This window comes from Gymnogyps californianus, chromosome 15 (assembly GCF_018139145.2).
Source record: "Gymnogyps californianus isolate 813 chromosome 15, ASM1813914v2, whole genome shotgun sequence".
NCBI classification, from domain to species: domain Eukaryota; kingdom Metazoa; phylum Chordata; class Aves; order Accipitriformes; family Cathartidae; genus Gymnogyps; species Gymnogyps californianus.
Genome location: NC_059485.1, coordinates 853,950 through 877,577, shown reverse-complemented (window position 1 = coordinate 877,577; position 23,628 = coordinate 853,950). Strand labels below are relative to the sequence as shown.

Below are 23,628 nucleotides of genomic sequence, written 5' to 3'. Positions count from 1 at the left end.
AAAAAAAAAAAGCAAACTTATACCAACAAGGAGCCAGAGCAGGATCTGTTCCGGGGACCTACCCACCCTGTTTTCACCGGGTTCTACGTGCTGAGGATGGAGGGGGTGTTTTCAGGAAGGTTCTCCGGGACCCCGCGGTACCGGGGGCAGGGCGGGGGGGGGGTACCCCCCCCCGCCCTGCCCCGGTACCGCGGGGTCCCGGAGAACCTTCCTCCGGCCTTGGCACCTCCAGCGGTTATTTCGCTGCGAGGTTTTTTTTATTATTATTATTTTTTATTTTTTCCACGCTGAGGGTCGCGTCTACTCCGCTTTTAAACCCCGTACCTCAGCCGGGGGGGGGGGGGGGGGGGCTATTAAGCCGTTCCGGGCTAGGCCGGAGGCCTTCCCGTTCCGTGGGACCTGGCCCCGCCCATCCGTACCCGGGGAACGCCCCCCCGACGGTGGCCGCCGAGCACCTTTTTGAACGCAACGGGTACGGTGGCCTGTAGGGGCCTGGCGGCGCGTTTCCTGGTCCGTTACGGTGGACCGGCGGGATTACCGCTGGGACCGGGCCTGTGACCGGGCCTGTTCCCGCGGGTACCCGCCGCGGGCCCGGAGGCGGCGGCGGCGGTGGTGGTGGTGGTGGTGGTGGAGATGGATTTCTCCAGGTTCCTGTCGGATGATTTTGAGGTGAAGAACTGGGTGAACGCGGCCTTCCGGGCCGTGCAGCAGGAGGCCCCCGGGAAAGTGGACGCCCACGCCGCTACACTGGTGATGAAGTTACAACTTTTTATCCAGGAGGTCAACAACGCCGTGGAAGGTGAGGCCGGGGCGGCGGGGCTCGCCCCGGGCCGGGCCGGGTGTGCGGCTGGGGCCGGGGCGGTAATCCCGGCCTTCGGCAGGCGCCCTGCGAGGCCGCCCCTTTGCTGAGCTGTAAAGGCGTCGTTCTGGATCCGATGTGGGGTTTTTTGTTACTTCAGTTAGCCTTTCCTCCCGCCGTGGTACTGACTGGTGTGCTGCTGTCATCCCTGTGTCCTGACAGACCTGTTCTCAACGCTGAGAAACCGCTGCCCCTGCCAGGGGAGGCTTGGAAGGGGTATCAGGAAAAAATTTCTTCACCAAAAGGGTTGTCGGGCACTGGGATGGGCTGCTGAGGTGTCGGGGTTTTATCCCCAGCCGGCAACTCAGCACCACGCAGCCGCTCGCTCACTCCTCCCCGCTCCCAGTGGGATGTGGGAGAGAATTGGGGAAAAAAAACACCTCCTGGGTTGAGATAAAGACAGTTTAATAAGACAGAAAGGAATGAAAAATAATGATGATAATAATAAAATGTCAATTATAATACTAAAAGAATTAGAATATACAAAACAAGTAATGCACAAGGCAATTGCTCACCACTCGCCGACCGATGCCCAGTTAGTTCCTGAGCCACGATCTGCCCCTCCCAGCTGACTCCCCCCATTTTCTACACTGGGCATAATGTCCTATGGTATGGAATATCCCTTTGGCCAGTTTGGGTCAGCTGTCCTGGCTGTGTCCCCTCCAGCCTTCTTGCTGGCTGGGCATGAGAAGCTGAAAAATCCTTGACTTAGTATAAACACTACTTAACACACTGATGTTTTTAGTTTTTGCTATCAACATTATTTTCCTACTAAATCCAAAACGCTGCACTATACCAGCTGCTAGGAAAAAAATTAACTCTATCCCAGCCAAAACCAGGACAGCAGGGAAGTGGTGGAGTCACCATCCCTGGAGGTGTTTAAAAGACGTGTAGATGTGGCGCCTGGGAACACGGGTTAGTGGTGGACTTGGCAGTGTTAGGTTTACGGTTGGACTCGATGATCTTAAAGGTCTTTTCCAACCTAAATGATTCTATGATAAAGTACGTATTTAAACTTCAAAGATACAACTGAAGTTTTGTTGTTTGGTATTTTGCTTTGTTGTTTGTTTTTTTCCAAGTATTGAAGATTATATAAGGTTATTGAAAAACTCCCTCTTTCCTGCAAGGGTTCTCAGGCCCTCCTCACTGTACTGCTTGGTGTTTCTGTAGAAACAAGCCACCAGGCTCTGCAGAACATGCCCAGAGTCCTCCGGGAAGTGGAAGTCTTGAAACAGGAGGCAACATTCCTGAAGGAGCAAATGATCCTTGTTAAAGAAGATATAAAGAAATTTGAAGAAGACACAGCTCAGTCAATGCAGGTAGGTTCTTGTCTTACTTAGTGTTTATCTGCAACTTGTGAAATTCTAAAGTTTCCAGAGTTGTTCACGTTAAACAATCTTGTGAACTCAAGATAGACAAAAGCACTTCTTTTAACATTAATAGTAGAAAATTGTGTGTGCACAGACCAGTGCAAGCTGCGTTTCCTTCGGAGCAGCTGCTCATGTTTCAGTGCAGACAGAGTTGCTGTTACCTGATTGGGGACACTGATTTCTGCCCAGATTTCTGCCTGTTGTTAGCTGGGGTACGTTTTTCAGGCAAAGTGGATACTAAAAGTACAAATCCAGAATTCAAACTAACCTTTTGTTGTTTGGCTTTGGAAGTTGATTTAACATCTCTAGCTCTTTCAGCCAACTCCTTCCTCCTTGTAACAGCATGATCTTTTCACCCAATTTTTAAAATCCAAGCCAAAAATAACTCCCATAATGTAAGTATCTATGGCAGTCATCTTTTCTTTCAGTGGGCAACATTGTATTTTTTTTTGTCTTCAGGTCCTGGTAGAGATTGACCGAGTGAAATCTAGAATGCAGTTGGCTGCCGAGTCGCTTCAGGAAGCAGACAAATGGAGCACGTTAAGTGCAGACATTGAAGAGACTCTTAAAACACAGGTAGATACCCCATTATTCTTTTTGGTCTTTGAGCCTTCAGCTTTCCAGGGCAACTGCGTTTAAAAGTAGGTTTTTGAAGTGACTCTAAAACATGTACTTGTTTGTAAAACGTCATTATGAAACAGGTATTAATGCTTTCTAAGGTCACATTCGGTAACCGTGTTGCCTTTCCCTGGTGGCAGGATGTGTCTGTGATTTCGGCCAAACTAACGAGTATGCAGAGCAGCCTGGCCATACTTGTGGATACGCCGGATTACTCCGAGAAGTGCGTGCATCTTGAGGCTCTGAAGAACCGACTAGAGGCCATGGCCAGCCCGCAGATTGTTGCTGCTTTTAACTCCCAGTCTGTAGGTCAGTAACTCTTGATGTTGGTTACTATCAGTGCAGAGTTAATTGTCTCTAAAAGTAAAATGTTGTTTGGGTGGGGAGTTTATGTCCTGAAGGCTCCTGGCACGGGGTTGTGTGCTTTTTCTGGTGGAGCCGGATGCCATGAAATGTTATGTGCTCTGCAGCTGCCTGCAGTCCAGTGCATCTTTGATTTTCCTACAGTTTGATATACCTGTGGCCACTATGGGAAATAAGGAAAATATGAGCTGGTTTTGTAGGCCACGTAGGTGCGTGAAACGGAGGTGCTGAGGCAGGGCTGCCCTGCTGTCATATTTTAGTTATGCCATGGATGCTCTCCAAGTGGGAAGTGCTGCTCAAGTAAGCAGAAGGCCTCTGGTTTTGCGTTACCATAGTGCTGCTGGGCATTTCTGTTACCACTTGGTGTTGTAATCAAGAAGGAAATTTCTTTGGAAACGTTCTGACTCCTTACTACCTTGTAAAAGCTGTTTTATAAACTCTCCTTTAGAAAATTTGACTTCTTGGACTGTTCTTTGTGCTCCTCCGTCCCTCTCCTACTGTCACAGCACTTCTAAAAAATACTTGTTCGGGTTGTTGCCTGTCACCTGTGTGCACCTTGAGGTCCCAGTGAGAATCTGGGGCTGCGGTGCTTTTGCTGCACAGTGCTCTGGAGTTCTTGGCTACGTAAAGGCAAGGCGCAGCAGTGCGTGACTGCAGACAGCTGGAGGGAGCGGAGGAGGGAAGAAGCTCTATGTGTTGTGCTTCTAACAAATGGGCTTAATCCTTTGCATAGATCTCTCTCTTCTCTCTCCCATTCCTTTTCTGGCTTTTCTTCTTTGCACAGCTTCCTTTTTTCTTGGACTGTGCTCATCACCTTCACAGTAGGTCCCATGCCTTTTTTCTGCTGTTGCAGTGCATTACCCTTTACAGACAAATTCAAGACAAAGGATGGCGTTTTGGAATATTTTGTCTGCTTAGGATGAAAGTAAATTGAATATTCATGTGCTCTGTGAGTTCTCCACCAAAGAAAACATACAGGTGCAAGAAAGCTGCTGGCAGCAGGTCTGCTGGTACGAGGTCCTTTGCTTGGGCATACTGTTCAGAATAATTCACTTTAAGCACTGTTTGCATTCTCTTTCAAAATCCGTTCTGGGCATGTGGAGACATGGGCTTTTTTCCCATTGAAGAGAGTTTCTCTCTTTACTGTGAAGTCATGTTTTTTCCTGAAGTCCAGCTCCTGTAAATGTAATACAAGTCCGTAAACATATCCCCAGAGAGTCTGTATTCGGTGACTTCCACAGCTGAAGAGCACTTCACTTAGTGTTCTAGTTTATCTGCCTTCTGGGTCCTGTTTGAAAAACAAGGTCTCACTACTAATTTCTCTAACCCCAGATGTATTTTGTGGACAGAACGATAGTCATCCCCCTTACGGTACAAAACAGACTTTTGAGGAACTTGGATTTCAAAGCTTTGTGTAAGAGCTAACTGCGCCGTTAGTCAGTCTCGAGGCAGCTAGCTTAGGTATCAGTTTGGGGAGCGGTGAAAGCAAAGCTGAGGACTTTGTGAGGTATGTTCTAGTTCTGTAGACAGTGGCTTGTTTCTGGGAAATAATGAGTTCCTTCTAGGAAATGCTCTGGTTTTATCTGTCTGTAGATACATTTGCTGTAGATACTAGATACATTTGCTGATTAAGAAGTTAAATTTAAGAAGTTAAATTCATTCCTCGTGTCTGCTGCCTTCCTTGTTGGAGTGTGGGTTTTAGGCAGTTCTGCTCCTATTTGAGAAGATAAACAAAAGGTGAAAGTGTGTCTTTCTGTATAGGCCATTGTGCATACTCCCTTAAAAGAATTCTCTTGCTCAGTTAGAGATGTTCAGTTGCTCGGTCAGATGCTCAGTTCTCTTGCTCAGTTAATGTCTCGCCCTCAGCTTTGAGACTGTTAACTGCTTATTATTTTGTTTTGTTTAGATCAGGCAAAAACGTTTGTTAAAGTCTTCACTGAAATTGATCGGATGCCCCAGCTTCTTGCTTATTATTACAAATGTCACAAGGTAAGTATTTTGGCAATATTTTGATATGGAGGAATAAAAATTTGCATTCTTGCTTGGCGTGGACTGTAGGGGGAGCTGCGGCATCGCGTGTTTTACCTTTCCTGTTCGAAGGAGGATGGAACCTGTTCTTCTCCATGTTTCATTCCCTGACTTCTCTTTCTGGCTCTTAACAGCTTTGGTTGCTCCCCATGTTTCAGGAGTAATTCTCCATTCAGGGCTTTGTGTTCCTTCCTGCAATAGACATAGGATATGTGTGTTCTGCTTGATTTCTCTGTGCCTTATAGTTTTGCTGTGCTTTTCTTGGATGTGGCTATGTCAGCAATAACTTTATTGCTGCAACTTGCCAGCTGCTGACTTCTGTAAACTCTTTTCAGGTAAGATTAAAAGTTGGAATTCCAGACAGTTCTGTAGCCATAACCTGATCCTCAAATTTCTCTCATGACTGTGACTTTTGAGGATTAAGTTCAAGGCTAGGGCTTGCCAAGTATTTCAACTATTATGTGGGGATATCAGTTACAGTCTCATTTTATGAGTAAAATACCAATGTTAATTAAATCTTTGAATCAACTAAGAAGCCTCTAGCTTCATGCTAAAAGTCTTTTCCTTCTGTGGTGCTGAATTGTAGCAAAATGTTATGTTGAAATCTGGAGAGAGGAGCAAGGGTGGGCATTGCGTTTCAGCACAAGTGCTTTGCATGGGAAGTGTTTGGTTTGAAATAGCAAAAGCTAGATCTGTGGACTGTCAGTTCTCCTCTTAGAATGGTTCTTATTACCCCTGCAGGTGCAGCTGGTGGCAGCGTGGCAGGATCTTTGCCAAAGTGACTTAAGCTTGAATCGCCAGTTGACTGAGCTGTATGACACGCTCCTTGGGACCTGGCACTCGCAACTTCAGTGGGCAACACAGGTGCAGTGACTGTTCAATATTGGTGCAGCGTATGGGGGAGGATGAGACTGAGCACACTCTCTTAATTCTCATAAAGCTCAGAGTAGTTCATTGGTGCTCGCTCTTTGAGTTATACTCTGTGCCTGATCAATGCAAGACAGGGCTTGCAACCTACTTTCTGTTTCTTGTCCAGCTCTTGCAGACAAGATTTGATTTCTGGTGTTCTACCAACAGCAAGGTTGCTGTGTTATTGACATTAAAGCTGCTCTATCACTTTCATCTGTATCTTAAGTTAAATCTAATTTGTTGGTGTTGCAAATGTGTTCTGTTGCAAGACATTTGAAATGCCTGAATTGCTTTATCACTTGGCCTGGAGGAAGGCCTCAAGGTCATATTGGACTGATTCGTGTCACTCTGTGTAAGATATCTGAGGGCTTCTGCTGTCACCCCTTGGAGTCTGTGTACTTGTTTTTCCTGCCAAGAATAATGTAGGATCCAAAAAAGTTATTGTCCTTTAGTGAAATGAAGAAATAAGTTTGTATTGTTGACCCTGTAAGAGGTTTTTCATCCATGAAGGGTAAGAGATTCTTATCTTCATGTTACGAAGCCTGGTGCAAGTGCGAGGCCTGTACTGCGAAGGAGCTCGATGTTTCCTTGAAATGTATTTTTTCTGCCTAATGATTCGATGTGAATTACAGGTCAGATGTCAGCTTACATTTTAGCAGATATTCTTTGAACTGGGGATTGTGAGAGAGAAATGGCACATGGGGCAAAGCTCGTGTCACTCAATCTCCTGCGTTGCTTCAGCTTTCTGAAGAATTCTTGGACCTTTTTTGTGGTGATCCCAGCTTTCAAAGCAAATGAGCGAGAACAGCTTGCAAAAAAGTCACAATAGAAAGCTGCAACGCATTTTATGCTATTGGAGTTGAGGGTGGTGCATGTAAATAAAAGTTCTCAGCTGATTACAGTCTTTCTAGCCTTTCCAGTACTGACTTCTGCCTATCTGACCAGTAATTTGGCTCATGATCTAGTACTATTTCTTCATATTTTACCGATATATGTGTTTTTTCCCAACGCGTCTGTGTAAACAGAGTGCTCTGTTTTCAAATACCCTTTTCTGCCAGGGGGTTTTTCGAGCTACTGTAATGCATATGTTCTTCTGAATTCAGTTTTTGTGCTATCCCTGTCTTCTAGTCTCTTGGTTGCTGTATTCAAAACACAGTTTCAGCAGTAAATATGTATTGACTTAGACTTTTGTAATCAGGCTGTCCTGCGTGCTAGGTCAGCGAGGTTCTTGCAGTCTTAGCAGACCTCTTTTGGTTTTTTTACGCCTTGTGAGGTTTTTCAGATTTGTTTTTGTTCCCTTTTGGTTGGGAGCTCATGTCATCTGAGGACTCTGTGATCTGTTAGTGCACAAAACGTCATCTTCTTGATCTGTATATCACTGTCTCTCACCAGTAGGTAATTTTATATTAATTTTTTAATAGAAAGAAGCACACACCCAGGACAGTTTTCTGTGCTAGGCGTGAAAAAGTCCAGGTCGGGCTGCTGCTGCTTTCTCTCCCAGTTCTCTGCTCCCTGGTCATAGCAGCCTGCCTCTCTGCTGACAGCATTTGCAAACCCGTCTGTTCTGCCTCTCCTGTCCCTCAGTGTCAGGAGCCCAGGTCTCTGTGGCAAGGGCATAAGGGAGACGACAGTGGGCATGATTGCCCCTGGGAAGCGGTGCTGCTTGTGTGAAGGCTGCTGCTGCTAGCAGGGCAGCAGCACGTGTTCAGGAGGGCTGAGGAAGGTAGCAGCCTCTGGACAGACCTGCTCAGTTTAGAGTGGGACAGCCTGTCACTGTCTTTGCTGAGACAGTGACACGTGGTTTGTACGTCGTGGGGCTCTCTCTGGAAGCTATCTGCTGCTCTCTGCTGCCTGTCGTGTTCCTCTGAGATAACATGCTTTTGCTAGTAGCTCTTCTGCTACCGCAGGTTTTCAAGAACCCCCATGAAATTGTGACTGTATTGTTGATTCAAACTCTGGGAGCGTTGGTGCCTTCCATCCCTGTGTGCCTCGGCACTGCCTTGGAGAGGACGGGTCAAGAAACCAAGCTGAATAAGCTGCTGGAGCTCTATGATGCCACCATCCACTTCGCAAAAGGGCTGGAAGTAGCAATGCTGCCAAACCTGAGTAAGGCTCTTGCACTGACTTTTGTCATTCTGTTCTGACAACTCCTTTGTAAAGTTCCATTGTGGGATTTTGTTTAGTTTTACATGGAGGGAGGGATTATTTCTTCTACAGTATGGACCAGTTACAGGGCATTTGCACCTTTGTGTGTGTGTGTGTACGTATGTATCTTACACTAAAGATATTGATGCAATACTGAATCAGTTTACTGAAACAGACCTGTTCTGAGCATGCTTGCTGTCTAGGGTAAATAATATTTAGCACTTTTCCTTTTACAAGCATTACTATTTCTTCTGTCTAATGGATGAGGAAGTGTCTCCAGGGAAGCTATCTGTGAAACCCGTTGTGAAAGACCACAAAGCATAAAAGTTGAGGAGTTTCCTGGAATTAAGTCACACCTTACTAAACAAGAGAAAACCTGCTTGAAAGCTGCATCCATTGGATGCTTAAATTTTGTTTTGTAGTTTTTCTGTAGGTACTGGTTTATGTTTTAATCAAGTGAAAATACAGGGCCAAATATTATTTCTGAACCGTTGGTAGTTTATTCCCTAGCAGCATCCTTGGTGTTTGAGTCAAAATCTAACCTATGCTTTCCTTACCCTATGATGTTTGTCATCTCATTTTGGTCATGACTTGATGAATAATTCCCGCAAACCACAGAGTAGTGAGGTGCTGTGTTTACATAGGTTTATGCCTGACTTGAACTGTTGGCTATTTATAGTCCTTTATTAATCTGGTAGGGCCCCTTCAAAGACTGGATATGGGAAAATCCTAAATTAAATCTAATGGAGCATCCCTAATGCTGTGTTTCCTGTGTTTGGTTCCTCATAACATTGTCTTGAGCTATTTAAACCCAGATTCTTACATGATCATGTAAATTATGATTACTGGGCAATTTCAGGGAGTATGACTGTCATGTCTGTTTTTGTTGTCTTTGTGATTGCATACTCTTGTCAGTCATTTTCTATCCTTGGCTTAGTTTAATTTGTGGTTCGTAATAGAAATGATTAAAAAGGACTTGGAAAAACGGTGTCAGATTCTAGAAGATGATGGAATAGGAAGACAGCTGTGGAACTGTTATCTGAGTGTGTTTAAAAAAACAACAACTTTATTTCCATCTCTTTTGCTGTGGGGTAAGATGTTTGGGAAGAGAAATATCTCAAGAATGGAAAGGGCAGGTGACTCAGCAGAACAAAGTCAAACCAGTTCCTACGTATGTATATGTGAAGGGAGGGTTCAGTTATGATTCACAGGATAATTCAGGTCGGAAGGGACCTCAGGAGATGATCTAGTCCAACCTCCTGCTCCAAGCAAGGTCCGCTATGAGGTCAGACCATGTTACTCAGGGTATTGTCCAGTCTGATCCTGAAAATGTCCAAGCATGGAGATAGCGCAGGCTTTGGACCACCTGCTCCATTGCTTGTCTGTCCTTAGGGCATAAAAGTTTTTTCGTATACCCAGGATTCAAAGTAATTATGGTTTGCTGCTAGTTTGAGTTTGGCAAAGCTTCACGATAACAGCTGGTGTCCAGTTCTGATTTGAGAAATAATCATTCAGACCTGGTTTTGTTTGGGCTTTGCAGCTCCCTACTCAACATAATGGCATGGAAATGCTAAGTTCATGGTTCACGTTCAGCTCTGATTGATGAACAGCGTGAAGTAGTAGTGCTAAGTGAATTGAGTTAGTGTCAATTATTTTAAGTATGAACCAGGCTTTCTGATAAATGAAGATTGCCCCTGTTTTAAGTTGTGGGAGTAACGTGTTTCACTTCTCAAATGGTTTCAGTACTTTCCTTCTACTGTAGGTTGGAATGTTTAATAGATTTTTGTCACCCAGGCTGTTTTGGAGCAGTGAGTGATAATGTTGTTGAGGGACTTGTTGAGGTAGAACATCTTGGTTTTAGGAAGCAGGTAGAGATAATAACCTTGTTTTTAAAAAATAATAAAAAAAATCTGTGTAGTTGAGACTTAAAGCTGTTGGGCAACATTCCAAGCCTGTGTAGGCAGCGTGCTCTAATTGAGGAACTACTGCATGTTGCTTGAAACAAGGTTTTTAGTAGCATGTTCACCTATTTGTAGACTAAACATCTGATTCTTTGTAGAGGAGCAGAACCTGGTAAAAGTGATGGAACTGGTGGAAGCGGTGTATGGTCCGTACAAGCCCTATCAACTTGAGTATGGAGACCTGGAAGAAGAAAATCTCCTCATTCAGATCAGTGCAGTGCCCTTGGTAATGTAGCAGTCTTTGTTCAGCTACACAGGGAGAGGCTTGAAGCTGCTACTAAATACAAGGGTCTTTGTCATAGTTATTGCTCTCTTTCCTCCTCTAATTTTTTTGGTAATATTTCCTGTTTCCAATATACTTTTTACTGTTAAGTAAATTTTGTTTGAGAAATAAGGTTAATTTCAGCAGCCCTGTCATGTCGGAGGTACCTTTCTTCTTCTCCTTCACCCAGTAACCGGCACTGTGTGGATCTGCTGGAGAAAGACTTTACCAAAATATTACTATCAACCAAGAGCCTGCTTCAGGTTCGATAGGATTTATTAAGAACAGGATCCGGGGGAGGAAAGTCCTTTTTGTAAAAGATTCTGTTGCTGGCAGAACCGTTTTTCCTTGAAGACCTGGTAAACATAGGATTTGGCAGCCTGACTTTTATTAAGAGTCACTCTGCAGGAGGGTGGAAGCAACCAGCGTTGTTCTCCCTTAAGTGTTTCACAAGATTGGAGGATACTGAGAGAACGATGTGTTACACAAGGTGTCTTTTTTTTTAATGCCTGGACACTCTCTGAAAGAACAGTCAGGCTCAACTTTGTTGTTGTCATTATTTAGGAGCACTGGGAAGTAATTGACTGTGTCCAGGAACTGAACCATTCAGTCAACAAACTCTTCATTCTGGCTTCTGGAGCCATCGACAACTGCATTAAACTCACTGATGGACTGGGAGTCTGTGGGCTCCTTAAGGCCCTGAAAGCTCTGTTCACAAAGTAAGGTGCTTTTAGTTACACTGCTGCATTTATCCTAAGGGAGTAGCCGGTATTCAGTGTGTGGCCAAGGACTTTGTAGTTTATGAAAAACGGCTGAGAGCGGGAAGTATCTATGACCGTAATATGAATCATCTGATATCCCCTCCTACCGCTTCATTCAGGCAGTGACTATTTCTTAGGGGAAAAATGGAAGCTTTTTATGGCTAAATCGAAGACTTTTCTCAGCTGTCTTCTCTTCTGGTTGGGCTGAATTTTCATTTTTAATAAATACTTTTGGAGGGGAAAATGTTTCCTGAAACAGAATAAGACAAAGACAAATTAGGCTGATGAAAGTAGGTCTCAGTGGGGAAATATATACTTACTGGAACAAATGACCTCACACTTAGAATCCGCCTGTAAGTGCGAGACACCCTAGTGAGTGAGGCTCGCTCTAAGTTCTTGTCTTAACATATCACTGACAGCCCACTTAGATAGTATTCCAGTACTGCTTACCTCCTTATTCTTTCATCATATCGAAAGAGCTAAAGGTATAAATCAAACTGTGACCTTGCTGCCCTGTGGGGAAGAAGGAAGAGGAAAGCACACTTCTCTGATCTCACCACCTTTATAGGCAATTACGTAGCAGTGTGCATGCGTCCAGCTTATGGGCATTATTTGAAAAAAAAAAAATAGAAGGGGTGTGTGTGGAAAACAAAATGTTCTCCTTTTTATCCATGTTCTCATCTGGGGAGTAGCTGAGAAAACAAATTCATGAGATTGTTGTCACTGTGTTCCTGGAGTAAGGGCTAAGTGATGTTGGAGTAGCAGTAGCCTTATAAACTTTTTCTGGCCTTTCCTAGGAGATGTGATTAGTGTAGTGGTAACAAAAATGTCTTATTCATACCTTCTTATGGGAGTGGAGAGTTCCTAGTAACCCATATACAGCAAATTGAAGTAGCCACACAGTGTCTGTGACTCTGAGTTTCTCCCTGTCTTCTAGTGTAAGCTTGAGTGGGCTGTGGCTGATCAGTTCTTCACATCCACGTGTTTGGACTGGAACAACAGTGTCTCTTCTGAACTCCTCTTCTTTTAATAATTCTGGTTCTTATTTGGCCCTTGTAGAGGACTGAATGAGCAAATCGCAGGACATGCAGTTATGCTGCCCTCCAACCTATTCTCTTATGCTGGTGCTTATTTCTTCTCCATTTCTCATTGCAGGTATACATCTGACTTTACAAATACATTGCAGTCTATACGAAAGAAGTGTAAACTGGATGATGTCCTATCAGATTCGCTTTTCCAGGAGGACTGGACTGCATTCCAAAACTCTGTCCGGTAAAGGGGCTGTTTTTTACCCGGCTCAGAACTGATTTTTGTATCAAAGTTGAAAGGGAATTACTTGGGGTCAGTTTACACAAGTTCTTAGTGCAGAATGGAGGGCTATGCCCGCTTAGCTGCAGTGCTGCTGGGAGCATTAGCGTTAGCGACTGGGTTTCAGGTTGCTGCTGGCACAGTAAGTGCTGTGAGGCTCTCCACCCCGTCTGGAGCAAGACTGCATGTCATATCAGTTGAAATAGCAGCAGCTCTTAGAATTTTTCCCAGTGACACTGAGCCAGTCTTAGCCATGATGACTAGGAGTAGCATGTGGATGAGGCTCTTGGGCAAAAAAATTCAGTATGTTATCAAATGGATGCAGAGTTAACAGCCAAATTAACTCTTGACAGATGTGTCCCCTGTGGGCTGTGGTTTGGTTATTGCATTTTATAATTACTTGACACGTGTCTGAGATGGGTTGTCTGGGGGGGTCTGGCACTATCTGCCTCAAATCTCGCAACATGTGTTTTGGTCTTGTTCTTTCCCAGGATAATTACTACTTGTGGTGAGCTCCTTCGCCAGTGTGGAGATTTTGAGCAGCAACTGGCCAACAGGTAAGTGTTGCTGAACTTACCTATGTTCACAGCTCATGAGTTACCAGGTTGAAAGAAAACAAACCCCAGGGTGCTTTTGTTGCATAGACCATGGAGGGAAAGCAGAGCCACTGTGATTTCCCCCCACTGCCCCCCCCATCTTTTGAAATGTCAGAGATGGGTCACAGACGGTTCCACTCAGTCGTGTGCCCTGAGACAGTCACAAGAATCCTTTTTCTTGGATACCTGGCTGGCCATCAAATGGACAAATTTTCCACCAGATCAAATTGGCAAGGTTCTCACCCGCCTTGCGACCTGGGGCATGAATCGTTTGCTGAAATGAATCTAGGTGTGCCTTAACCGATCGATTCCTTGTCACCTGAGGAGCATCAAGCAAAGGCAGCACGTAGATCTTTTGTTGCTTGTAAGCAGTGCACTGTTCAGCCTCTTGTATGTTGAAATGCTTTAGTCTGACTTGAGTTCCTGTGCTTTGTATAGGACACAGTGGCCTGCAGTGCACAGGAGGCTGGGTTTGTTCTGTATTTGCTAGACGTTTTGAGACCACAGTCCTCTCTTTTTCATCTCAATATTTTTGCAGTTTTTGAGTTGCACAGTAGGTGTGAGAGTTGGCTGTAATTAGTGTCTGCCACCAATTAATACTCTCTCCCTTGAAGTAACATAAAGGTAGTGTTGGTCCTTGGACCAACATGAGAAGAACAGTGCTGATTTCAGAGGATTTTGCTGGTGACTTTAGTGTACTTGTTTTCAGGATTTTATCAACTGCTGGGAAGTATCTCTCGGACTCCTACAGCCCTTGTAGTTTTTCTGGCTTTCAGGATACCAGTTCTGCAGAAAAGAAGAGCTCCGTAAAGAATCCCTGGCAGGAATACAATTATCTTTTGAAGGAGAATCCGTCTGAGTATGCCAGCCTTATGGAAACGCTTTACACTCTAAAGGTAGCTTTGGTGCCTGGGAGAGCCTGCCTCTATCACAGGAAGCTGTTGGGCCCACATTTGGTAGATGAGACCTGGATTCCCCCTACAGCCTGATTACAGTTCATCCTGAGCTGCAGCCTTTTGATGGGCTATGTTCCATGTCTTCCACAGAGACACTGATCTGCGGAGAGATGAAATGTCCAAATGCAGGAAGTCTGGGCTCATTCCATCTCTCCCCAGATCCTGGCTGTGTTTTGTGAACATGCCCTTATCAGTTCAGGTGAGGGAGATTTTATCACAGAACGCATTGGGAAGACTGTGTTGGAGCCATCTCAAATTCTGGAGCCCACATACTGGCTTCTCAAGACTTTTTGCCACTTATGCTGTGCTGCCATATCCATTCTGAAATGTAATTCTGCAAGATCATTCATGCATGCATCTGTGAACAGGGTAGAATGACTAGTTATCTTCTTGTGGATCTAAGTTATGTTTGCCATAGTCGGTCACATGTAGTAGTGAAGTCAAGGTTATGAGTTCTGTCTCTTATTTCCTCAGAATGTTTTGATTTCTTTTGCACTTAATTTACCTGCAGCTTGTTGTTGCACACCTTCAGTGTTATATGTTTGACTTTAAACCTTTGCTAAATAGTCAAGTTCCATAGGTACCCTTTGTAAAACTTTTGCTTAATTCCATGCAGGGAATCAGTTAGTTGTGCCCTTTGAGTAAAAGGCAGTTTTGCCGCCTTCTCTGCAAGTTTCTCAGTATCTAGCCTGTACTGGTGCCTGGCACGGCTGGAACGTGATGCTGATTCTTTGTTCTACATTTCAGGGAGCAGTGTGCAGTTTCTGTCTTGAATAACTGGTTGGAATAGGGCATCCTAAAGGAAACAAGCTGTGCCATTGCAGAGGAAAGCTCTTTTGTATTAGGATGGCCTAATAAAGACCTCTATAAGAAGGTTAACGTAGCTTCTTTGTGGTCAGTTTAATGACTTCTGTATGTAAACATTTTTCTGTGTCTGTGTGTGTTAGGAAAAAGGTACAAGTAACCACAACCTGTTGTCTTCATCGCGATCTGCCCTAAGCCGCCTCAACCAGCTGGCACACCACTTGGCTTTTGATTCTGTTTTTCTTCGGATCAAACAACAACTCTTACTTGTTTCAAAGATGGAGGTGAGTAATAGGTACGTCGATCTGATCTGAACTGGCAAGGTTTACCCGTGGGATACTGTAGGGTGGAGTACTGCTCAATGTTGCTTACCTGTCTCATTTTCAGAGTGTTTCCCTCTGGTATCACGTTTCTTCCATGAGCTACGGTCAGTGGAAAAGTTTACCTCCCTTCATCCATGGCATTCGCAACAGTCAGCTATGTTTGCAAGCTCTGATGTTTGTTTGAGATGTTGCTTTTCTAACCTCTGTGAGCATGTATTTCCCACAGGGAGCTGTGTGGAAAGGGTGTGTTTGTTTTGGGCCTGAGGGAGGACAAGGGAAGCAGTTTTCTCACCATCTATGTTCTGCTTTCCAGAAGTCCTTGGGTAGTCATCGTTCATGTCACTGGGTGACCCCTTCCTGGCGTACCGATAGACTTCATGCTCCAGAAAGTCGTAGATTTATTCTGCACTTTTTGCCTTACAGGGTTGGAATTCTGGTGGCATTGGTGAGACCCTGACAGATGACCTGCCAAACTTCAGCCTGACTCCTCTGGAATATATCAGCAATGTAAGAGCATGCAAGGGTGGTTACTTGGAAGCCCAGTGTTGGGGGAATCTCTTCTGTGTTTCCCCAATTTTTTGTCAAATTGTAGTATTTGTGAAAATTGTTATATGATGGTGATAGATGCTCTCAGTGGTCCAGCCCTCATCAGTTGGGTTGCGCCATTCATTGTAGCTTTTATGAAATCCCTGTCAAGTTCTGCAATAGCAAAAGAACGTCGGGAGCACAAGGAGTGGTTCTCCTCTATTGAACTGCACTGTTTACAGTGTTAACTCTTGTAATGGGATGGGAAATGCCAACTTTTGTTTGTAGGGGTCAATACTGAGCATATCTTCATAATGTAGCTCATGTAGCAGAGAAGTTCCTGCAATGTGTATTGGAGTGGTTTAATCATACTACGAAATTTAAAAAGTCTTGAGCTCTTACCCTTCTAATCCCCATGCGACTCCCTGGTTTCTCTTTCTGATGGAATAACAATGAAACCTTTCTGGCAGTGGGATGTCTGAGTGGAAAAGGAGAGTGAGCTGTTCATTCCTTCTGACTAGGCACTCCTCAGTTTGGTGCTGCTGAACAGCATTCAAATTCCTCTCCCATTCTCCTGGTTGGTGTTTCAAGTCGCTGCCAAATTTGCAGTTCAGATATTAATATTAGCTGTTATTATTATCTCAATACAAAGTATAATTTGATAAGCAAGTTTTTTATGTTGCTATCATTCTGTGCATCACACAGGGAACAGATTTTTCAAGGACAGGCTGCAACCAAAAGCTTCTAATATTTTGGTTCCCTCTGGCTTACGGCCGACAAACTGTTATACTCTGCTTTTAAAGCTTTAAAAAAAAAAAAGAAATGTATAGAAATGGGTAATCAAGTCAATGTTTGAGACAATTTTATCATGGGTAGTTTGAATTTAGCTATCTGAGAGACTTTTAAGAGGTTTAGAAAGCTCATGGGCAGTGTATAAAGTAAAACTTCAAGGGAAGGTGGCTACTGAATTCTAAGTAGCTTTCTGATTAACACAGTTCACCAAGAGAGACGTGCATGGTTGGTAAGAGGCTGAATCTGCTCACCTGCCACTTTAACTGAAAGTTAAAACTGAGATGTGTGTGTTCGTTACTTGATGCTGTTAGGAATCAAAGGACGTTTCTGCCTGTCCAAGGCAAAGAGGAAATTCAGAAAATTTCAGATACAAAGCATTTGTTTTCTGACATCTTTTCAGATCTACCCTTTATCCTGCTGCTGAGTGATAGGTGGGCCAAGACTGAGCCAAGGCTTTCTCTTGCGTAGTCTTGAAATAACACTACTGCATTGTGCAGTAAAATTGAAAACTAAAAAAACTAAAGTAGAATTTAGAAACAAATTGATGTGGCGTATGTGCTGTGTAGAAGAAAAGGCAGGTGATGTGAGCTCAGGAAAAAGCTATTAATGAGCATGCTCCATAATGGGGAGGCAGAGTACTCTGAACTGTATCTGCTCCTAGGAAGATTCTCTGTAGCAGCAGATAATAATTTATGAACAGTACGGCATTTGTTGTATGCCTGAAGTTATGTAGCTCATGTGTGCGAATTTGTGAGCGTGGTCCCTTTTTGGGAGTGATACATTTCTGTAATTCATTATTATATTGTCACTTGAATATGTGTTTCTTCTTCAGCGGTTTTGTTTGGTTCAGTCTCTTGGATTCTGCTCTAGAAAACAAATTGCCAGGAACACTCCAGAGATCAAAGATTTGCTTGGAGTAACAGTTCTCTGTACAGGCTTTTCCTAACATGGTTGTTTCAATGACTGGTTCTCTGACCTTGTGAAAAATTATTTCTTGTACAAAGTGTAATGATGAGCAAGAGCGAATTTGTTTCTGAGCAAATGTAGGTTAGTGAGTTGCTGTCAAGCTCAGCTTTCTGCTTTCAGGTGTGGGTTACTGCAGTTGACTTTTTTTCGCTAGCCAAGTACTTGCTTCACATTTGTTCAGTGACTCAGCTCTTTGTGCTTTTATTCTAGATTGGACAATATATTATGTCGCTTCCTCTCCACCTTGAGCCATTTGTCACTCAAGAGGATTCTGCTTTGGAACTGGCATTACATGCTGGAAAACTGCCTTACCCCCCAGAACAAGGTAGGGTGAAACCAAAGACTTGAAGCGTCGGGGGGGAAAGCTTTCACGTTTTGGCATTACATGGGTGTGATGTGTTATGGTAACAAAGCTATTTGAGATCCATTTCCTATTGTCTAGTCATGCTGTTTCTTCCAAGAGTCTCTTGGTAATACGCAGGAGGAGCCTCTAAATAATGAGTAAAACTCTTTCGGTTTTGTTCAAACCAGAAGCTTTAGCTTGGTCTATTTAAGTTTAGTGTTCGTTAAAACTGTGGTTTGGGTGCAGGGTCTGAAGTATTAGCGTTTCAGAGTTGGAGCAGTATTTAGTGTCCTAGGAGCAGGGAGTGAACAGGAGGTACTTGGGGTCAGTTCCCAAACTCTGAAGGGAACCGTTGAACCATCTGGCCTGAAAGATTTCTCAAGGTGGCTTTTGTGGCTTCTGCTCCTTATCGGCCTGTCCATTGGCGTACAGTTCACCGAGCGGCTTGGACTGTCTGACAGCTTGCTGAAGGGCGAGTCTTGCTACAGCTTTGCACTCCTGCCCTCTCCTTTGTGCTGGTTCCACATTTCCATTTCCATTCATTAACCCCACAGAAAGGTACTCACTTTTTTTCTTTTTCTGGCCTAGTTTCTCTCAAAAATGTGTCAATAAAGTGATTTAAATCAACTTCCTAAGAGACCTGCTATGCAGCAGAGCTGGCAGGAGTGCACAGCGAGGAATAGGCAAAGAGGAAGCTTGTGACCATGTTCAGAAGTGGTGAGTTGTTAGGCTGGCCGACCCTCTCCTGTCATGTCCCCATCTACTGAAGAAAACAACCCTGCATCGGTGATCATACAGTGTATTCTTATCCCCAGACAGCATCTAAGTGGGATTCTTGCAACAACTGCTGCCAGGAACTAAGCTGGTATGAAGCTTTTCAGCTTCAGACCCTAGTGAAATCTGGAGAGAATGTCCCGTAAGCTTAATTTTACACTAGTCACTTGTAGTATAAAACATGCAGTCCTCTATGGCCTTGCTGAGAACCACAGCCCTTTAATTTCTTGCTAGAAAAAGAGGAGCCCCTGAGCTCCTTTCTTCAGGAACAGATATTCGTTCTCAAGCAGGACAGTAATGCTCTTTACTTGTAAACAACTTTTTCCTCTGCCTCTCTTCTCTGTAAATCCAGGAAAAACTACTGTTATACCCTGTGTGACATGCTAACCTATGCCCATCTGTTACAAAGGTTCGGAGCCCGTGGTCAGAAACTGGTCTGCTGTCTGTCTTGTTTTGGACAGGTTTTGCATCTTTGGGAATTTCTTTTCTTAAGGGTCCGACCACGTGTTCTAGTCTCCGTAGTCAGGTTCTTGCTCAGTAAGGACACAATTCTGGAATGCTGACCAGTGCACTTAAATTCCTTTTTCATCCTGTATTAACTCCAGCTGAAAAATCATTAGAGCTCCACTGCTACTTCCAGTGCCACCCGAGCCTTTAGTGGTTAGGTACCAGCCACAATGATTAAACCCGCCGTGCTGAAGGAAGTGCAGTGGGTGCTGCGGGTGGCTGCTCTCTCAGACCTGAGCTATGGCCCAGGTGCCTCTTCAAAACTTTCTCCCCAGAACATACAAGGAGTTCTTTCTGCATGTCGTTCCTTTAATTTCTTGCAGCAAGCTGAGTTTTGGCTCACGTTCGTTCTTCAGATGGCTGTCCTTACCTGTTGTGTCGTTAATCCTGCTGCAGTTAACAACAGTAGCTACATAATGCTTCCCAGCAGGTTGGCAGCGCACCGTCGTTTGCTGTGGTTAATCTCTTCTTGGTGTTTATTTCCACTGACAATGACGGAAGCATAAAGCTTGGTATTTATAGTCTTCCTGTAGCCTTCTGAGAATACACACTTTAGCTCAGGTTTTTGCATTACTTATTTTGTCATCTTAAAGCATTTACATGTTTAATAGCTCCTTAATTTTCAAAACACTGATGAACACAGAATGCCTTTAGGGCTTAAAAAAACCCCCCTGTGAATCCTTGTTATTGCCATAGTTTGTAAACTACTCCTGGAATATGATCCTATAGAACATGCCAGGCAGTGCCCCTGATCCCGGCCTGATCACCTGTCAGCCCTTCGGAAATGATTTACCTGGAGAAGTGATAGCGGGAAGTAAAGTGTTTTGGCTCGTGAGCTAACTTTTGATGTTGTATAGTGTCAGGGAGGATATGTAACTGCTTTGATTACTCCAAAAACAGCTGATAAACTCTGAATACCTTAATGTCCTGTTGAAGAAACAGTTAACCATTTATGAATTATGCTTTGTTACAAAACTACCAAATGCAGGTGAATGAGACTGCTGACAGTTAACGAGAATTTTCTGTCCAGGAGATGAATTACCTGAGCTGGACAACATGGCTGACTACTGGCTGGGCTCCATCGCCAGAGCTACGATGCAAACTTACTGCGAAGTCATCCTGCAAATACCAGAGCTCACAGTACATTCCACAAAGCAGCTTGCCACCGACATTGGTAAGCTCGGTGCACACGTTGTCCTGAGAACTGTTGCCGTAACACAGGGGCTGCTCTGTCATTACATTAGATTTGAAGAAGCTGCAGTGTGGGTTTCTCCTTTAATCGTGAGCGTGTTGATCTGATACCCGGCATGGTGGAGTGGTTCACAGCTTCTCTTTTGCAAAATGTTCTGTCACATCCCTCTTCGAGGGAAGGGCGGTGTTCCGCTAGGTACTCCTGCTTCTTCACTGCTTTGTGTTTCTAACTGTGGAAGTCAAAGTCCTTCTGAACTGAGAGGATTCCCTTACAAGCCAGTCTTAGCAAGAAAGATCTGTATATAATCTTTCCAAGTGTGGCACTGCTCTTTCCCTTCTCATCAGAGTGCCATGTACTGCCAGTATATGCCATATAGGGGGTACACAGCATGTGCCAAGCCAGTTGGGAAGTGCTCCAGTGGGTTACAAAGGGGGCAGCTGGTTGATTTCTTCCATCCACTCGATAGCTGAAGTAGGGAATATCAGCTACAGGCCTTCTAAAAGTAATTGTGGAGCACTTGACCAGCATCCTTTTTTACAAAACCTATAGGATCAGCTCCCCTGCCGTGGCTGACTTATCCTGCTGCTCTGAAGGTGCTGGGTGACGAAAGTTACTTTCAACATGGAGAAAATTTTCAGCAGCAAAGTGGGAGATAGTTGGCACATGTTGTTCATCTCTGCCTTCTCCCGTGCCATGCAGAGTGACTGAGGGAGGACTGATGGGAGGTGTTGGGGAAGGCATTGCTGCAGGATATGGAGGAGATGGGTTTTTCTTATCTGAAGCTGATGAAAGTGTCACCGAGAGACCACTACAGCTATTGTAAATGCCAGCTAGTCCTTTTCCTGCTGTAAATCATGGATGCTGACTTCCCCATGGCCAAGCTCAAAAGTAAGGATACAGACAGTATCTCCTCAGCTCGCCTGGAAGTGTGCTTGAATGCCAGTGAGCTCAGCCTGAATCTTCCCCCCCTCCTCTTCCAGCATTGCTTAAAAACAAACCAGTGGATTAGAGGCTGGTTGCTCGGCATTCTCCCTGCCATCCTTAATTCCCTAGCTGACTTTGAATCAGTGAGCTGGAACTCCCTCCTGCCTCGACAGCCATTCACCTCTGCAGAACTCCCCAGCTTTGTTGCAAGCTCTTTGCCTTTGAAAGTGTGATTGTGATCCTTTCTCTGTGACCGTGGTGACTGACCACCCCGAGGGTGTTGTGTGCAGATACTGAAACGTGGCAGAATGTGTCTTGGTCCTCTGAACAAAACAGACATTTGTCTAAACTAGTGTACCGGACGCTAAAAATACACACCAGTCAGTACAGTTAGATTCCAAACACACTGCTGTTTCCTGTGTTTTTGAGCTATCAATGACAGGATTGTAGCTGTCGTGAAGAACGAAGGATAACTTTCATTTGCACAGTTGTTACTTGTTCAAATACATGTTTATCCTTAATCTTACAGATTATCTAATAAACGTGATGGATGCCCTCGGCCTTCAGCCATCAAGAACACTGCAAAATATTGTAACTCTGTTGAAGGCAAAACCAGAGGACTACCGTCAAGCTGCAAAAAGTGTGCCCCGCAGAATGGCCAGCAGCATCGCTGCAATGAGAGGCCTGGAGTGTTAGCTGTAACGTCCCTGCTGCTGGACACTGCTCAAGGGCTGAACTGTTTGGGTTGGTTTTATTTCCCTATAAACTTTGCAGGGACAGTGAAGATGTCTCTGGGGATTAGGGGAATTTATTTCTGAATAACTTTTAATAAATGTCTTTGTCTAGGAAAAGCTTCTTCCGTTTTTCCATCTTTAGAAATAAGGAAAGATGTCCTACAGCCAAATTTACCAAAAACTATCTGGATGACCTTGAGTAGGCTGAGCAGTGCTGGCTTCTGACTAGAAATGTTCTGCCGGTTGCTGGAGAGTTCATGCTTCATGGCGGTGAGATGACTGGCTTTTTCAGAAAATTTAATCAATTCTGAATCTAAAATTATGGGGTAGGCGCAACAAAGATCAACTGATTGGAAGCTCTTCTACCTGGAGGCAATCGTCATTGCTCAAGTCTGTCATTATTCACAAAGTCAAGGAGATAAGTCTTGTCAATTAGTAGATGAGGCACGATTAAGCTCAACCCTGAGAATAAAACCAGTTTTGTAGGTTGTTCCTTGTGCAATTAATGTATTCTACTGAAAGCTATGAAGTTTATAAGAAATGTAATGAAAGTGTTGTTTTCTTCTAAAATTTATTAAAGCTTGGTGTATAGATCTTTGTAAAACAACTCGTCTAGCCTAAGTATGCTTCCAGCACTCCCACAGCTTTTTTTCTTAGGAGAAAACTGGACAGAATACAAAGAGGTCCCAAAAGTGGAATGCCAGCTGTGTGAGACAGTGCTCAATAAAACCTCACATGCAAACTTCTGTTTTGGAGGGGAAAAACATCTTTCTTCCCCGTATCGGTATCTACTTCTGCAGTTTTCTCCTTTTCTTCACCACCAGGTGCCTCGGGGGAATCATTCTCTTCTGAGTGTCCATGTCTTTGCCTCTTTCCTTGACTTGATTCAGGCTGCTCTAACCAGCGCTCAGCCCGATCCACAAACCTTTCTGCTGTCTTTGCTTTTTGGCTGGTTTTTTCCCTGGCAGCCTCTGTCTTTTGGGCAGCTGTCACGTCTCGTCCCTGGCCCTCCTTTTGGGACCTGTTAGCCTGATGCGTTCTCCCCTGGGTGACTGTGTGCTTAGGTGCCGTGGCTGCCAAATCTGCCTCTCTTCTGGGCAGTCCCGTGTCTTTTTTTGTCACACCAACATCTTTTCTGTGTTTTACAGCACACGTCACGTGCCGATACAGGCTTATATTTTGCCAGCGGTATATTTTTTCAGCGAAATTGGATTCCTTTGCTGTTCTCGGCTGGACTTCAGTGGCGTGCTACTGCCAAAACTGCAGTCTGGGAGGTGAGGAGAGCAGAGGTGGTTTATAAACAGTTTTTGGGTTTCGCGAATTTTGGCACCTAAAAAAATTTCAGAGCAGGGAAGTAAAATGTGTTTTCTGCAACGTTTTTTTTTTTCTTTGCAAGGTTTTCAGTTAGATGTTCACTCTTTTGTTTTAGCGTATGAAAAGTCTATTAAAAAATCCCCAAATGAATCGGCAGTTTGCTGCTGTATTGAGTTGGGACTTCTCGGGTGTCGTCTTCGGCTGCGATTTGTGAAGCCTTTCCCCTGGAGAGCTCTGTGCCCAGCTCCGTGCCCGGTCCCAGGCAGCGCTCGGCTGCTGCCTGCTGCTGTTGCA

General features: G+C 44.4%; 1 protein-coding gene across 1 annotated transcript; it reads left to right on the top strand.

The window, feature by feature from the left end:
• The first annotated feature begins 633 nt into the window (after positions 1 to 633).
• On the top strand, positions 634 to 22,747 carry COG7 (component of oligomeric golgi complex 7). The gene is made up of 17 exons (XM_050906194.1): positions 634 to 799; positions 2,030 to 2,178; positions 2,689 to 2,805; positions 2,988 to 3,156; positions 5,117 to 5,199; positions 5,980 to 6,102; positions 8,055 to 8,253; positions 10,352 to 10,479; positions 11,080 to 11,234; positions 12,432 to 12,548; positions 13,076 to 13,141; positions 13,890 to 14,076; positions 15,084 to 15,224; positions 15,687 to 15,770; positions 17,757 to 17,871; positions 20,201 to 20,344; positions 21,816 to 22,747. Exons 1-17 carry the CDS (start codon positions 634 to 636, stop codon positions 21,980 to 21,982), a joined length of 2,310 nt encoding a protein of 769 aa, XP_050762151.1. The 3' UTR covers positions 21,983 to 22,747.
• Positions 22,748 to 23,628: the final 881 nt, after the last annotated feature.

Bases quoted from the DNA above. Each gene is read 5' to 3' on its own strand.
- COG7 (XM_050906194.1), top strand. From the start codon at position 634: ATGGATTTCTCCAGGTTCCTGTCGGATGATTTTGAGGTGAAGAACTGG. The intron at 3,157-5,116 runs GTCAGTAACTCT...TGTTTTGTTTAG, and splicing joins TTTTAACTCCCAGTCTGTAG to ATCAGGCAAAAACGTTTGTT. The intron at 17,872-20,200 runs GTAGGGTGAAAC...TTTTCTGTCCAG, and splicing joins GCCTTACCCCCCAGAACAAG to GAGATGAATTACCTGAGCTG.